At 55.2% G+C, this 14,704-nt stretch overlaps 1 protein-coding gene across 3 annotated transcripts in view; it reads left to right on the forward strand.

The window, feature by feature from the left end:
* Positions 1-3,874: 3,874 nt before the first annotated feature.
* Positions 3,875-14,704, forward strand: part of ALDH1A2 (aldehyde dehydrogenase 1 family member A2) — a 30,270-nt gene continuing 19,440 nt past the window's right edge. Inside the window, exons 1-2 of one of the 3 annotated variants that reach the window (XM_087878010.1) lie at positions 3,875-4,111; positions 4,549-4,716. In XM_087878010.1, coding sequence (XP_087734136.1) covers positions 4,600-4,716 — 117 coding nt within the window. In that variant the 5' untranslated portion in view covers positions 3,875-4,111; positions 4,549-4,599. Of the gene's footprint in view, positions 4,112-4,388; positions 4,717-14,704 lie in introns of those variants that run through there. The other 2 variants (XM_034409341.3, XM_034409344.3) reach the window with 2 other exon arrangements.

Raw genomic sequence — 14,704 nt, forward strand, 5'->3', positions numbered from 1 at the left:
GGGGAGCCTGCTGTCTGTCAGCCTTTCCTCTCAGTTCACCCAGAGTGGTCCAGCTCCAGCGCAGGGGGGGCTGCAGACACCTGTCCAGTTGGCTCAAGGCCAAAGGTCCCTGTATCGGGTGGGGGCAGGGGCAATTCCAAAGAGACCCAAGGAAGCCTTGGCAGATGGGGGCAGGTGGGCCCCCCAGTGATTGACAGCTGTCCTTCTGCTGTCCTGCACTCCCACCTTGTTGCAGGAATTTCCCCACACGATGTGCCAGAAAGGGGGGTGGGGGAGGCATTGCTGCCCTTCTCAGGAGCTTCTCTTATGTGCATGGGTGGGAGTGCAAGCCTTTGCCTGTTTTTCATGATGGAAGTGCAGATATTGTTTGTTGCATTTTGCCACCGATTGCTGGCTGGTGTAAAAGGAAACGGCTATAAGGGATAAAGGAAACAAAAGGAAAGTTCCTGTGCACAGCCACTGCCCGGCCTTTGTGACCCTGCCGCATGTTCTTCCTTCCTGGAACAACAACTGTGCAGGGGAAAAGAGCCAAACAGCTATTTCCCACCCCCACCCTTGAGCCTGCATGCCAGGCACGGCTGCCACTGCCAGAGGAGAGACTGCCCCTGGCCTTGGGTGGTTTGGCCCCTCCCTCTGGCCTGTCCTGGGCAGAGAGGGGCCTCAAAAGGGAGGCCAGGCCTGGCTGGTGCCTGGCCCTCAGTAGACAAGGGAGGGTTGGCTGTGCCCTGTCTCCTCCCTGAGGCTGGAAGAGGGGGTCAGGGTGGAGAAATAGGGCCCATGCTGGCAGAAGCCTTGGCTGCCTTCACCCGTATTCATTAAAGCATAATGACTGTACTAATTTAATGTGTAACTGACTAATTAGACCAAAGACTTATTTCTTTGGTCGAAAGGGTAAAAATAAAAAATTTAAGGGGGAGAAGAGAAGGAGCATTAGCCGTGATGAATGAGAGGGAGGAACGTGGTTAATGGCATCTTGCTCATTAGGCAGCCTCCATTAGGCAAAAGGTCACCCCATTTCCAGGTTTGATGCATTTCTCACAGAGTAAATTTGGGGTGGGGTGGGGACAAGGGAGAGGGAGGCAAAGAAGAGCTGAAAATAAGGGAAGCAGCAAGTGGCCCTAGTGTGTGAGGGCCGGGAACCTCCTCTTCAGGCCCCTGTCCATCCTGGGGGCAAAAGCACCAGGGCTTTCTCTTCTCTGATCCCTGGCCTCTGGAACTCCATGCCTCATGAGAAGTGCTCAGCACTACCAATGTTCTGTGTTTGAAGGGCAAAGAAAAAGCAAAGCTTGCCTCAAATGACCATCCTGGGCTCCACAAACAGGTATCTCCCCACATTCTTCGTCTGCTGTCCCTTGGGGGGGGGGTGTACTTTTCTTGCAGACGTTCTTTCGGGGGTGACTGATGAGTGAGGGGAGAAGAAACCAACAAGCAGGAGTTGCAAAGCCAGCTCAGCCTCCTTAGGTCTCCTTCTTGAGATCCTGACGTGCAACTGGTGTATGGAACCTCCCATCAGAAGATGTGGGGACATAATTTCCAGAGGGCCTGGTGATGCAGGTAGAGGGCTAAAATGGCCTCCTGTGCTGACCTTTCAGGGTGGGGGGGGCTGGGGCTGCTCCCCAGGGGAGGATGGGGGAACCCTTGGTCCCCTCTCTCCAGCACAGGCAGGGGTCACCTCTACCCTCCTGGTGTGCCCACGGGTGCCCTCTGCTGACTAGGCCAACCGAAAGCTGAACTCCACGGCTGGGGGGTGGGGCGGCAGGAGCCACGGGGCAGCCGCCTGTGCCCGGTCTGTTTCCCTTTGCCTGCCTGCCTGCCTGCCTCCCTCCCGCATCCCCCGAGGGAGCCCGGGCGGCCAGACCGGCGGAGCTCTCCATGGTGCTGGCTGCGGAGCTCTTCGCTCAAGGGGGTTTCTGCCCCGACGCCCCACCCGACCTCCGGAGGAGCTTTGCTGGGCCTGACAGACCCGGGGTCCGCTCCGAGCAGCCTCGGCTGGTGGCGGAGGAGCGCTTTGGGGAACGTCTCCCCTGTCGCACAGACTCTCCACTGCGGGGAAAGCGGTCCTGAGCCCCGCCTCGCCGCCTCGCCTCCCCCAGCCTGAAACCGCGGCGATCCCCCGACTCGGTCTCCTAAGAGGGCGCCCCGGCTCCGCCTGGCTTCGGTCGGGCTGACTGGCCCGCGAGCGCCTCTGCCCAGCGATGCCGCCAGCAGCCCAGCCCCGCGTGACCGGTGCGCTCAGGGTTCCGACAAGCGCCGGGAGAACGGGAGCTGCCGAACGCGGAGTTGCTCCTGCCCGAGCAAGCCCGGAGCCTGGAAGGGGGGCCGCGTCCAGGCTGTCAGGGCAGTGCTGGCTGGCTTACTCAAGGACGGGTAACTCAAGAAAGTTCCGGAGGAGTTACATTTGGGCCGCGGAAGCATCCGACCGCCCGAGCCTCTGGCTCTCCCCCCGCAACTGCATTTGCAGCTATAAATTCGCGGGGCCTTTCAGCGACTGGCTCTCAAATCACCCCAAGCTCAGAGGCACTTGAAGAATTCGTTTAATTCACGCGCGTCCCGGGACGCGTGGAAGGAAGGCCGGAAGGGCTCGTTTATCCTGGCCCTACAATTAAATCACAAGTCGCCTTCGAAAGCCAGCAAGGGAATTAATGAGATAAAATACCCAGAGTTGAAACGCCGAAGCATAAGAGAACATAAGGAGCCCCGGGATGTAGGAGGCCCTTGCCCGATCTGAGATGGAGATGGAAGCTTCATCTGCCATCCAAAGGTAGACTGCCTTTGAAGGGGGGGGGGGGGTGCGTGGGTTCATTTTATTATTTGTCAGATTCTCCCTCAAATGTCATTTGAATGAGTTTCTCTCTCCCTTCCTTCCTTCCTTCCTTCCTTCCTTCCTTCCTTCCTTCCTTCCTTCCTTCCTTCCTTCTTTCCTTCCTTCTTTCTTTCCTTCCTTCCTTCGCAGTGTCCATCCCTTCGTCTTGCAAATTAATGAAATAATCTTCCTCCCCTCTGCAAATCTTATTCTCTTCTTCCTCAGGGGTCTCTCAGACTGTGGAAACCATGGGGAGCCCCGCAGAGGAAGGCACCCCGCTGAGTCCAGGGCACCGACCGGGGCCGAGCATTGCGAGTCACTTCGCAGCCAGTCGGGAGAGAAAGGCCACTTCCATCCGCCTCCAGCAGAGGGCGGCAAATGCGCAGGAGATGCCACGGGTGGCGCTGCGTCCAGGTTCAGGAAAGCTGCGCTGGGCGGCCTCGTCCATCTGGGCCAGGCAAGTTCCCCAGGAGCCCGAGCCGGTGGCCCCCAAGACCTTCGGTTCGCTGGCAAGCGGGCACCCACCGCGAGCAAGAGCCTTCTATGGGGTGGGGACCACGAAGGAGAGCTTCTCTCTTTTCATGCAGCGAGCCGACAAACTCTGGGATCCGCTTGGCGACTTTCAAGACAAAACGGCCCTCCTGGGGCCAGAGGGGACACGTTTGTTCCCTGAAGAAGGAGAGCGAATAGCAGGGCCCCTTCATCCCGATCCTGGCGCTGTCTGGGCCTTTGCCCCCACTGCCAAGAGGCCACCCCTGCCCTTCTCCGTTGTCCCCGCTGCCCGAGGCGCCTCCAAGCCGGCCCGCTGGCCCTGGGGGCCCAGCCCGCCTGGCTCAGGGTCAGGGGGCGTTCCTGCAAACTCGGGCAAGGATGTCTTTTCCTCTGGGGGGGGGGCAACAGAGGGAGAAAAGCTGATTTCACCTTTTTGTGCTTTTCTTCATCTGTGCTATAGCTGTTCTCTTTGTTTTCAACCCCACATTTGTTCCCAGGGGATCTTCCCATTTTACAGAGAAGAAACTGTGGCTGAATTCCTGAACTCCCTTGGTGGAGACCGCCAGGGGGGATCCGTACAAAGCTGCACCAGAGTTTTGCACAGCCACCACCTACATTGAGAGCGCAGTTCCATCCCTGGAGAGATTTTCTGGGTCTGACATCTTGATGACTCCCCCCTCACCCGCAGCGAGTCCTTAATTAGATCCCTAAATTCCTCCTGGACGGTGTGTAGGGAGCCTCTTCCTCTTCTGCAGCCTCTGTTTCGAGACCGCCGGTCCCCGGCTGGCTTTCGGCCGCGCTGCATGGAAAACCGAGGTGCTAATTCTCCTTTCATTATCCCGGGGAAGCCTTCTCCTTTCCCTGCTCTCCTCCTCGTTCCGCCTCCCTGAGCCCCTGTTGCACCCTCCTCGCTCTCCCCTTCCTCCCACGCGGGCATCCGAGGAAGCCCAGGGACGTTGGCTGGACTTGACTGCCAGCCGGGGGAAGACCTGTTGCCTTACGAGCCCCCTCCACGGGCGGGGCCGGTAGGGGGCCGAGGGACTCGTGTAAACGGAGAGACTCCGTTCTAGGTAGGACGGTCCGGCCTCTTTGGCCCTGCCCTCGGGTCCTATAAGAAGCGGCTGCCTTCACACCTGTCTAGATGCGCTGAGGAGAGCAGCCGCGTCTTCAGCACTCATCTTGGAGGACGGGGAATAAAGTCCGCACCCCCCTCTCTCTTTCTCCCCCACCCCATCCGTCATCATCATCTTCAGCCAGATAACGGGGACAGAACTGTGCTGGAAAAGGCAGGAGCCGGAGAAGCGATGACTTCCAGCAAAATCGAGATGCCTGCTGGACTGAAGGCGGACCCAGCGGCCCTGATGGCTTCCCTGCACTTGCTGCCTTCGCCCACCCTCAACCTGGAAATCAAGCATACCAAAGTAAGTGGCCTTCCATGCTTCTTTCCCGGAAAGCTTTGGAAACTAGGAAGCCCTTTGGATGCTGGCGAAGTGGAGCAGCCTCCAGAGGGATCTCCTCCTCTGCAGTTCCCCCCAGAGCTGCTCCAGAGTCTGAGCACAAGAAGCTGATGGGTTACTGAACCAGAGAGGGAGACCCACACCATAATTTGCAAGAGAGAGAGAGAGAGAGAGAGAGAGAGAGAGAGAGAGAGAGAAGCTCCCTTTGCATTTTATGCTCCCAGCCTTCCTTTTAACTTACTATCTCAGATTTCTCTTTTTTTCTAAGAATTTTTCTTTCTAAATATCAGTTGTTCCAGATGAGTTTGGAGGAACTTATTCGTTCCTTGTCCAAACCTTGTTCTTTCCAACTAAAACTGCAAATGTTTTGTTTTGTTTTCTGTTTAAACCGGATCAATAGACCCCTCGGCTTTTCCATTAGCATTCCTGGAGGAGATGCAATCCAATCAAGTTTGGCAAATTTGGAAAGAGTTCTCCTTTGCTGAGCTGCTTCTTAAGGAAATAAATAGTAGAGACGGTTTGATCAGGGAAATGTTCATTTCTTGTTTTTCAACACTGGCAAGGTTCATCTTTGTTTTATGTATTTATACATGAAGCAGACTTGGAATTTTTCAAAGATTGAGATAATTACCCCAAATTGAAGTTCTATTGGCCAGTTGAAGTTTGCAACTTTCTGGCTGTGAATTCCTGTTTATATTACTCAGTGGTGTTGGACATGAGCCTCTAGGAAGATTCTTTGCACAGGTTTCAGGGTGATTTCAACTGGGTGGAATTTTGCAAGAGATGCTCCCGCTAGACTAGATCATAGCCCAAGATCAAGCCTTCCTCGTACTCTAATCCTGAAATGCTTTAAAAGGAGATCTGGTGCTTCAAACTTGAAAAAATAATTGAACATACTTGAAGAGAGGTACCGAGCTGAAGATAGTATGGTTATATGGTGTGTTTTTATTCCCATTTACTGAATATAATTTTGCTTTCATTGAATTTCTGCATTTAGTTATTCATTTACAACTTCTTTTAAAAATTAAGAAATAGCTAGGCTAAGCAGATTTAAAAGCCTTTTTGTAGCCCTGCAGATCATTTGGATAAACTATCCACATTTATCTTAAAAATAAACCCTTCAGTTTGTTTGCAGTAATTTTTTTAACACCCGCTGTAAATCACTGATCAGATTCCAGGGAGGGGATGCACAGATTGTATCTGCAGTGAACTTTGCTAAAGCAGCTTGTAAGTCCTCTGGAGATCAGTGGGCTGTGGGGCTGTGGGTTCACCTTCCCTTGGATATCTACCACATTTGCTTAATCCTTTTTTCTGAAATGGTCTAGGGTTTCCTGCCTGAGCAGGGGGTTGGACTAGAAGACCTTCAAGGACCCTTCCAACTCTGTTATTCTTTCTATTTAACTGTTCATTTTACCTGGTGGGGCCAACATTAGTGCCCCCTTTCTTTTTTCACTGCTGACTCTTTGGCCGGAGCTCATAATCTCTCCGAGTGTCTTGAAGCATCTCTTCTTCTGACATCTTTCTTCCCATCGAAGTTTACAAATGGGCAAGGTGGTTGCCCAGGCATCTGGGTGGCAGAAAGGAGGTGGAGCTGCTGGTCAAGGCTTGTAGAGTGCCAGGCACCCTTTCTTGGGGGAGAGCTCTGCCCTCGGGCCCTCCACTTCAGGACTGAGGTTTCCGGCTGCCCACTTTGTGCAGGAGGAAGTCAAGGCTTCTGCTAATGCCTCTTGGGGCAGGCTGGTGACGGGTGGCTGCACTACATATCCTAGTGTCCTCCCCTGTGGGTTGTTGGTCATGACAGATGGAGCACCTGGCATGATAGCTTAGCACATCTGGAGAGGCTCCTACAAGTGAGGCTATGTGAAGCCAGATGGGTAAGCATGGTAGAACCGGAAGAGGCAAATTTGTCACCCGGGCCTGTTTTAAGGGGCCCTTGAACTCTGGGGGCTTAGTAGAAATGGGGGTCAAGCTGGTGCCAAACCTCCAGAGGAGGGAGGTGTCCCAGGAGGAAGACCAAGCCCCTTGGCAGAGGATGGTCAGGCTGTCCTGGGATCATCCAAGCCGAGCCAGGTGAGAATCAAACTCTTTTCTTCCTGGGTGGTGCAGTGGCTATTTTTGGTTATGATAAATGGAACAGTCCTCTTCCAAACGTCCCCAGAGAGAATCTGAAGGGACATTTACAAAACAAAAGTGGGAAAGGATGAAAAAAGTGATTTATTCCTTGATTCCCCACCCCCACCCTGGGTGTTTTCCTTGGGGTCCCTGCCTCTCTTCCCCAATCCTCCTTTCTCTTGGCTTCTCCTCCCTGGGCAGGCCTGACAAGTGATTTATAGCTAATTGGAGCCTTTAATCGAGTGTCCGGGCTCTCTGGCCAGACTTTCATCCAGGCCTGGATCGCCTTTCTCACTTTTTGGAAAGAAAAACAGTGAGGCAGAAAAGCACCGACTGGCTTCCTTCAGGCGGTGGGCTCACTTCTCACTCTGAAGTGACAACTTTTCTAAACAATCCTGTTCAGAAGCAGAGTTGGGAAGGGAGCTGCTTCCATCCTTGGCATCTCAAAAACGTTCTGTGTGTGTGATTTCTCTTGCTGTTTCCATTGTAGAAGAAGGCAGGGAATCGATGTGAGTCTCTGTACTCTCCTAGCCAGCCAGGATAGGCAACATTCCCACACCAGGGCTTGTGCGTCAGTCGGGAGCACCAGACCCCTCTGCTCCCCCATGCCTTTTCAATGGGTTTTGTGCAGGACGCCCGTTAGAGAGAGTGAGAGTCTCCTTGGGGACTTCCGGGGCCCCTGAATCTTTTGTCCAGGGGCTGCTGGGCAGAAACTCTTTGCACAAGGCAGCCCCCTCAGATGCTCCCCTCCCACCCTCTGGCCGATCCCCCTGCCTGCCTGTGGGGCAGCAGCATTTGTTTCTCCATTTGTTCACCACAGGCGCATGCTATGGGCTGGGAGGTGGGAAGAAGATTCGGGAAATATTTTGGTAACTCTAGAAATGGTTTACATTGCCTAGAAGTCTGTGTTAAATAAACCCAGCCTGTCGAAAGAAAGGCCTTCTTGGTGACCCATCAGTCTTGAGCACATCAGCCGTGGGACAGCGGCTTTGCTGGGAGAGGTTGCCCAAAGATGAGGCCGCTTCTCCGTTGCAGCTGTGCGACTCCTTCTCCTTCTGGGCTCTTGCCAGCCCAAACCTGGGGCAGGCAGATTAATTGGGGGTCAGTCCAATGGAGAAAGGCAACCATTTGAGGCTGGGGTGACTCAGGATGGGGGGGAGGCTCATGGATTGTGTGCTTCCCCTTTCAGAAGCCCTCTGGGGCCCTGGACCCCATTTCCTTTTGTGCTCTTGAATATTGCTGGAGGGTGGGGGGGAGAGAAGGCTGCATCTGGACTATTTGCAAATGAATTCCAAGGATTTGGCTTGGCAATGCTTCCCAGGAAGTGTGCTTCAGGACATGCATGTGCTTGTTTGCAGAAAGCATAAGTGGGGAGGCGTAAACTATTTGGAAAAAAGCCCCTCTTCATAACCCAGGACTCCAGTGAATGGCAGGCAGACGTAGAGGTGTCCTGGAGCTGCCCAGCAGATGGCAAGGGGCCCTTGAGCATGGAGCCAAGGCCTCTCCGGGGCATCAAAAGGCATTTCTGTCTGAGGCGTAGCTCTTTCTGGGGGGGGTGGCTGTGCCTGCAGACCCCGCCTCTTTGGCTAAGACATTGCTCTTCTCTAACCTAGAGCTCATCTCCCTGACTCTGCCAGTGGCTCTCTTGGGGTGGCCCCTCACGGGCAGAAGGCCCAACTAGCCCTGGATCCCACTGGCCCTCGGGAGCAGAGTGGGTGCGCTTGGCTGTCCCTCCAAAAGAGCTTTTGGCTTCCTTTGAATCCCACCTCGATCGTCAGCCTGGCTGCTCCCATTTCCCAGCCTGGGGGCACTTTTCACATCCATGCTGCCCCCCAAATGATCCTTCCTCCGGAGGGGCCCCTGAGGGTCTCCGGTACGATGAGGCAGGATGGCTGGCTGGGGTGAGAGGCTGCTCTTGTGGACTTCAGGGGGGGGGAAGGCCGGAGGGATGAGCGCAGGCACAAAAATCCTGCTCCCTTTGCAAACCTGTTTCTAAATGGCAATGGTGGGGGCGGTTAGCACATCTGGCCTGGAGAATATTACCATTTTGTCCAGCTGTGATGGGGAGGCAGGACACATGGTTGCACCCCTTCCCCATGGTGGATTTGGGGAGTCAGCCAACTCTCCTTGGCAAGGGGGCCTGTGCATCCATCCACCCCCCCCCCCCAAGTATGGCTGCTGGGACAGGCTTGGATAGCCCCTCATCGGAAGACAAAGTGTGTTATGAAGGTTGAGACAGCCCTGTTGGCCTTCCGCCCGCTCTGTGCTCAGGGTGAAGAAGCGCCAAGAGGGGTGGGCGGGGGGGGGGCTGCAGGACAGCCAGTGCGCCCCCCCTCTCTTATGTAAACCCAGTTAATCACTTTCTGGAGCTCTGCTGGGAAGAGAAAGCACAAGCTCAGAGTGGGTGGTTTGCAGCGGGGGACATTTTGAAACACTGCAGGCTACTAGGATTGGCAGGACCCTGGGAGGGCATCCAGACCAACCCCACTTGTTGCAGCCACAACCCTCCTGACAGGCAGCCTGGTTCCACCAGCCAGGGGACGCCAAGCTGGGCAGGCCAAGAGCAGGAGCGGCTGAGCTTTCACCCCGAGCTGGGTTCCCTGTCCAGCAGATGTCAGGAAGGGAAATCTCTCCTCACCAACAACCATTTTCTCTCCCTCTGCAAGAAAGGGCTGTAGCTCTAGTGCAGGCAGGACCATCCTCCCCATGCTCCCCAGCCAGCACGTGACCAGTGAGGGAGGCCCTTGAGTGGAACAGCCACGTCCAGCTCTGTTTGTGCTGGCTGAGCTCCAAAGCCAGTCTGTGGCCGGTGTTTCTGCCTTTGTTCTAAGGATGGCTGGGGGCATCCTGGGGATCTCCCCCCCCCACCTCCATCTTGCTTCTTATGTTTGGCTGTGGAGAGGCTTCTGGGGGGGGGGGGGCTGGGGTGACTTCTGCTTTCATGCTGGTTCAATGGACTCCAATTTCCGAACTTCATGCAGGGAGTTTCAAATTTTGTTTCCTTTTTAAATTAAATCCCCGCTCCTGCATTGTGGCGTGGTACCCCGGGAGCAGTAAGGCTGGCTGGCTGCCCCCCCCCTTCCTCAGCCTGCAAAAAGAAAGCCAAAATGTGAACCCGTTGCCATTCTCTGAATTGCTGGAATTGTCTGCCTTTGACAAATACCTTTCCTGGCCGAGGATGCCTCTTAATCGATGTTATTCTACAAAGAATAAACAGCAGCGCCACGAAAAAAGCAGCGATCATGAAAAAGCCACTTCTGCTCCCTTTCCCATTTCCTTCCCTCCCTTCTGCCCGGTCCCTGCTTGGCCCCCTTCAGCAGGAGAAGAAAGGGAGGAGGACGCTGTCCGACACGCCAGGTGGAAATTGCTGCCAATAACTCAGCAGAATTGCGCAGGTGGGAGGCGAGGGGAAGGGCAGAAACCAAGGACAAGCAGGCCGGGTCAGCCGGCTCTGGCCTGGGCACATCGAGAGAGAAGCCGAGGTCCGGAGGAGGCAGTCCCGGCCGTCTTCTGCCCAGGAGACTCCTACGCGCTTAGACAGTTGCGCTGACGGAAAGAGTGGAATTCCTCCCCCCTCCCGCCCCGATAGTTTATAGCCCGGAGTAGCGGGACGCGTCGTCTCCATCCATCCGCTGGGCTGTGGGGGGGGTGCCTCCCCCTTTCCCCCCTGCCTGAAATAATCCAGAGCTCTCCGATCGGCCGTTCAAGCGTCTCATGTTGGTTTCCTGGGTCTTTGCTCTCCCTTCTTGGAAGCAAAGGTGGCGTGGAGCCGGTCACAGGGACAGTGGTGGAAAGGGTCTGGCCAGGGACCAGCTACAACAGGACATCTGGCTTGGAAACAGGAACAGTGCCTGCAGCTGAATTGGGGCAGGGAGGCAGGTTCTGAAAATGGGCATCCAAGTGGCAAGGCCAGGGCAGCCTGTCTCCACGCTGGCACGCTCCAGACCAAGGCCCTCAACTGGGGTGGCAGACTCAGACTCCTGGCAGGGAGGTTTGGTGGAGTCAGAGCTCCCTGGTAGAGGAGAGCCCTTGGCCTTAGCCATCGTCTTGGCTGGCATCAGAGGAGATCTCCCTCCTGTCTTCTATCTTGCACGCCCTTTAATGGCTGCTTTTACAGTCAGCCTTCTGAGGCTTCCATGGATGTTGCCAATTCGTTGCATTCTGGTGTTGCCTTTCCATAAAAGCTGTTTTATTTCTAATATATTTCTGCTGGGTTGTTACATTGAGAACCCCTCCAGAAGTCCTTTTCACAAGACCTGCTGTGGATGGGGGCCCCCAGAAGGTCAGCCATCCCACCCTCCTGGGAGGCAGAGGGCCACAGCCTACAAGGGCTGGAGGGGGGTTGTTGGAACTGGCTCCCCCAGAGATGGAGTCCCTTCCCCCTCAATGGCCTCTTGGAGGTTCTTAAAAATGAGCTTTTTCCGGACAGCTTCTGTGCATCTTTTGCTTTTTATTTTTAGTGTTCTGCTGAGAATGGTTGTTAATTCATTTTTGTAGTTTAGTTTTTATATCCTTATAATTCAGTCTTACGAGGTAAGTTTTCATTTTTCTTTCTCATTTCTTGAACACTGCTGAGAGCCATGAAATTGTGGCAAGACATACGTTTAATAAATAACTAAGCAGCAAAGTTGGAAGAAAATGTCCCAATGAGACAGCCCCCCATTAAGGAACGCTGTGCGGCTGGCTGGAGAACACGGCAGGATTTATCAGCCCAATATGCCTCAGACACAATCCCGGTTCTCGCGGCAAGACAAAGAACCCAGCTAGGATCAACACAGCCCCCAGCGTGCCTCCCTCCATGGCCCGCCCTGCCCTCTCGGATGGCACCAGCTTGGGCAACTCTCCCAGCTGCAGGAAAGCAGAGAAGGCTTTGGACCACTAGATGAATATCAGATTAACGTTAGCTTCTTCTAGTCCGTCTCTGCCTGTGAAAAGTTGCTAGTTGCCTGGGTCCCTGCCAGAATCAAGAACATGCCCAGTGTTGGGCAGGAGAGAATGGAGGGCACCAGTGGCCCTGGGTTCATGGCTAGAAGAGCCACATGGGACACCCTGCTGGCCATTAATGTTTGTCAGGCTGTCCCGACTCAGGTGTTCAGGAAAGAGGGGGTTAGGTGCCCATTCGGATGGGCTACCTCATGGAAGAAAGGGCTACCGCCAGTACTGATCACAGCCAGCTGTGATCTCACATGGCACTACCCCATGCCTCATGCAATGATGGTCTGTGGAGTAAGCCAGAATTGCCCTAGGTGCCTTTGGAAACAACAGCCAAGTTCCCATGTTGCGTTAAGCCAAAGCCAACAGTCAAGTGATGACTTGGGGGTGCTCTGAGTCCAGCACTCAGAAGAGGCTGGGGGGGGGTGGTTGCCTGTGACTTCCTGGATGCTTTGGAGGGGGGCAAAATCTGGAGGAGGGAAGGAGCCTTCGGTTTCTGCAGCAGGGGGGGTGGATCACCTTTTGGAACCAGCGCTTGGCCGGATCCAGGGCTCTCCCCTGTGGCCCCCTCTTTGACCTGCCACTCTTGGCTGAGCCTCCACACCAGACAGAGCTGAAGCAGCAGCCAGGAGGGAAAGCAAAAGGCTCTTCCTCTTCCTTGCTCCTGCTGTGCAGCTGCAGCCCCCTTCCCCCCCACCCCCGCCCCGAGGCTGCCTGCACAGTCCTGGGCCAGTAAGCGGCTAGGATGTTCTCCACAAGCACCAGGCGCTGTTTGTGAGGAAAGTAGGGCAGCAGCTGCAAAGAGGAGGTCCAGGAGCTGCGGAACAGGCCACAGGCCTGTCTGGGCTCACCCGACATTCTTCCAGGGGGCGGGATGTCTGGTTCCAGCCACCGAGGTCCACATGAGAAAGCCGTCGTCTTGAGGACTTGGGCATCCTTGGGGCTCCTAATGCCAGCCAGGCCAGGCCTGATGCGTACCCCGAGTTCTCAAGGATAAGAGGTGAAGGCTTGCTCTTCAAGCCTTTGGCACACTGCCAAAGAGACACCCTGGAAACCGGCCACTCTGCAGGCTCAGAATGGCCTGAATTCAGCCAAGAGAAGATCCCAGAGATATTGCAGCAGGAAAGAGGGATTTGGGGAAGTGCTGGGAGGGATGGAAGAGCCCTCCCTTCACGTGACTCCCAGAGTGCTCGGTCCCTATCACCAAAGGGATCGCAGGTGGCCAGCGCTGAGGCCCCAGAGTCATGGAACAGCAAGTATCCCACCTAGGTGAATCAAAAGCCGCCCCATCTCCGAGCTCCCTGCAATTCAATTCCAGCTGTTGGCTGCCACTGGCACCGAGGGCAATTGCAATGGAGAGGCCCCTTCTGAACACTTCTGCAGCGCTGCCACCCGGGCCAAGCTCTCTGCAGAAACCCTTCTGTACCCAGAACATGCTTTTGCCCATCAAACAAAATCTTGGGGTGGGGGAAAATTGACATGTGCAACAGCAGTGGGTTCCACTTACCTTCGCTACTGGTTCGGAACCGGGAGCGCACAGGGCACTTCTGCACATGCGCAGAGCATCCATGATGATGTCCGGGCGGGTGGGTGGAACCTCCCGCCACCACCACTACCAGTTCGCCCGAACCGGGGCCAAGCGGTAGAACCCCCCCCCCCGGTGTGCAAGCTTGACTTTTGCAGCCCCTTGGGAGGAGCGCTTGGCTGTGAGGGTGGCTTGGGCCAGGGCCGCCTTCTTTAGGACCGGCCTGGTCATAAGCCCCCCAGATAGGCTCGGCTTGGGAAAGCAGGAAAGAGGTGGGCTGGTTGACAGGGCAGGGCAGGGGTTGCACTGGGCCCCGGAAAGCCACTCAGCCGTTCTGTGGGCTGGGCCTCCCCAGGTCAGGGGGCTCTGCGCTTTGTCTCTGGCCTATCAGATCTGGAGTTTTTCACTTCAAAACTGAGTCTTGCTGAACTGAGATCAAACAGGCAAGGTAGACGCTCAGCCGGTGATTTATCACGCCAAGGAGAAGCATCGGGCCAAAGGGGCCGGGAAGGATGGAGCCAGCGGCATTCCAGCCGTTCCTCATCTCTGTGGAGAAAGCGGCTCCCAAGCCGAGCGGAATTGGGGGCTTCCCCTCCCCATCTTTTTCCCATGGCTTTTCTTTGTTTTGCTTTTAAGAGATAAATATTGAGCGAGATTGTGTCCTCCCTAAAACGATGAGGTGTTCTCTAGTAAAGAACAGCATTTCCAGAAGCTGATTATTAACAGGAAGGCTAGAATTACTCTCTTCACCTAAAACAACACAGAGAGGCATAATTCAACCCCGTGTTACTGAAAAGGGGCCCAATCCACCAGGAAATTCTCCCAGCAGGGCCTAGTTGTTGTCAAGCTGCTCCCTGCAAGCAGTCATTGAATCCTAGGAGTTGAACGAGATCCGTCTGATCAGCGACTGCTGGTGGGTTGGGGCCTGCCCTCCCTTCTTTTTCGGGGATGGATTCTTTCTCTGCCTCCCCAAAGTGGGGGTCCTGGAGTAATGTGCAGAAAGACCCTCCTTCCTTCCTTCCTTCCCTCTGACTCATCCCAAAGGGGCCCTTCCCTCCTTCTCTCGGCACTCCATCTCGTTCTCCATGACTCTCCATCGGGCTCTGCTCAAGCCACTCTCCCCTGCCCACCAGCCAGCCTCTCTGCCTCCCCTTCAACCCTGCGTCTCTGCTCAGAGGGATCCCCGGTTTTCAGGCTGGCATCTGGGCTTGCCATGCTGCAGGCAGACTTGGCTGCCGCAGACTGCTTGGCACCCCACTAGCTTATGTGGGTAATTTGCTGCTCAGTGTTCCCTGTGAGCCCCCTCCCCACAATTGGACAACTGAAAGACTAATGGTCAAATCAACCAGAGCGGAACTGTTGGACTCAGCCCCACCCACTCTC

This window comes from Pantherophis guttatus, chromosome 13 (assembly GCF_059756535.1).
Source record: "Pantherophis guttatus breed Tessera chromosome 13, ASM5975653v1, whole genome shotgun sequence".
Lineage (NCBI taxonomy): Eukaryota > Metazoa > Chordata > Lepidosauria > Squamata > Colubridae > Pantherophis > Pantherophis guttatus.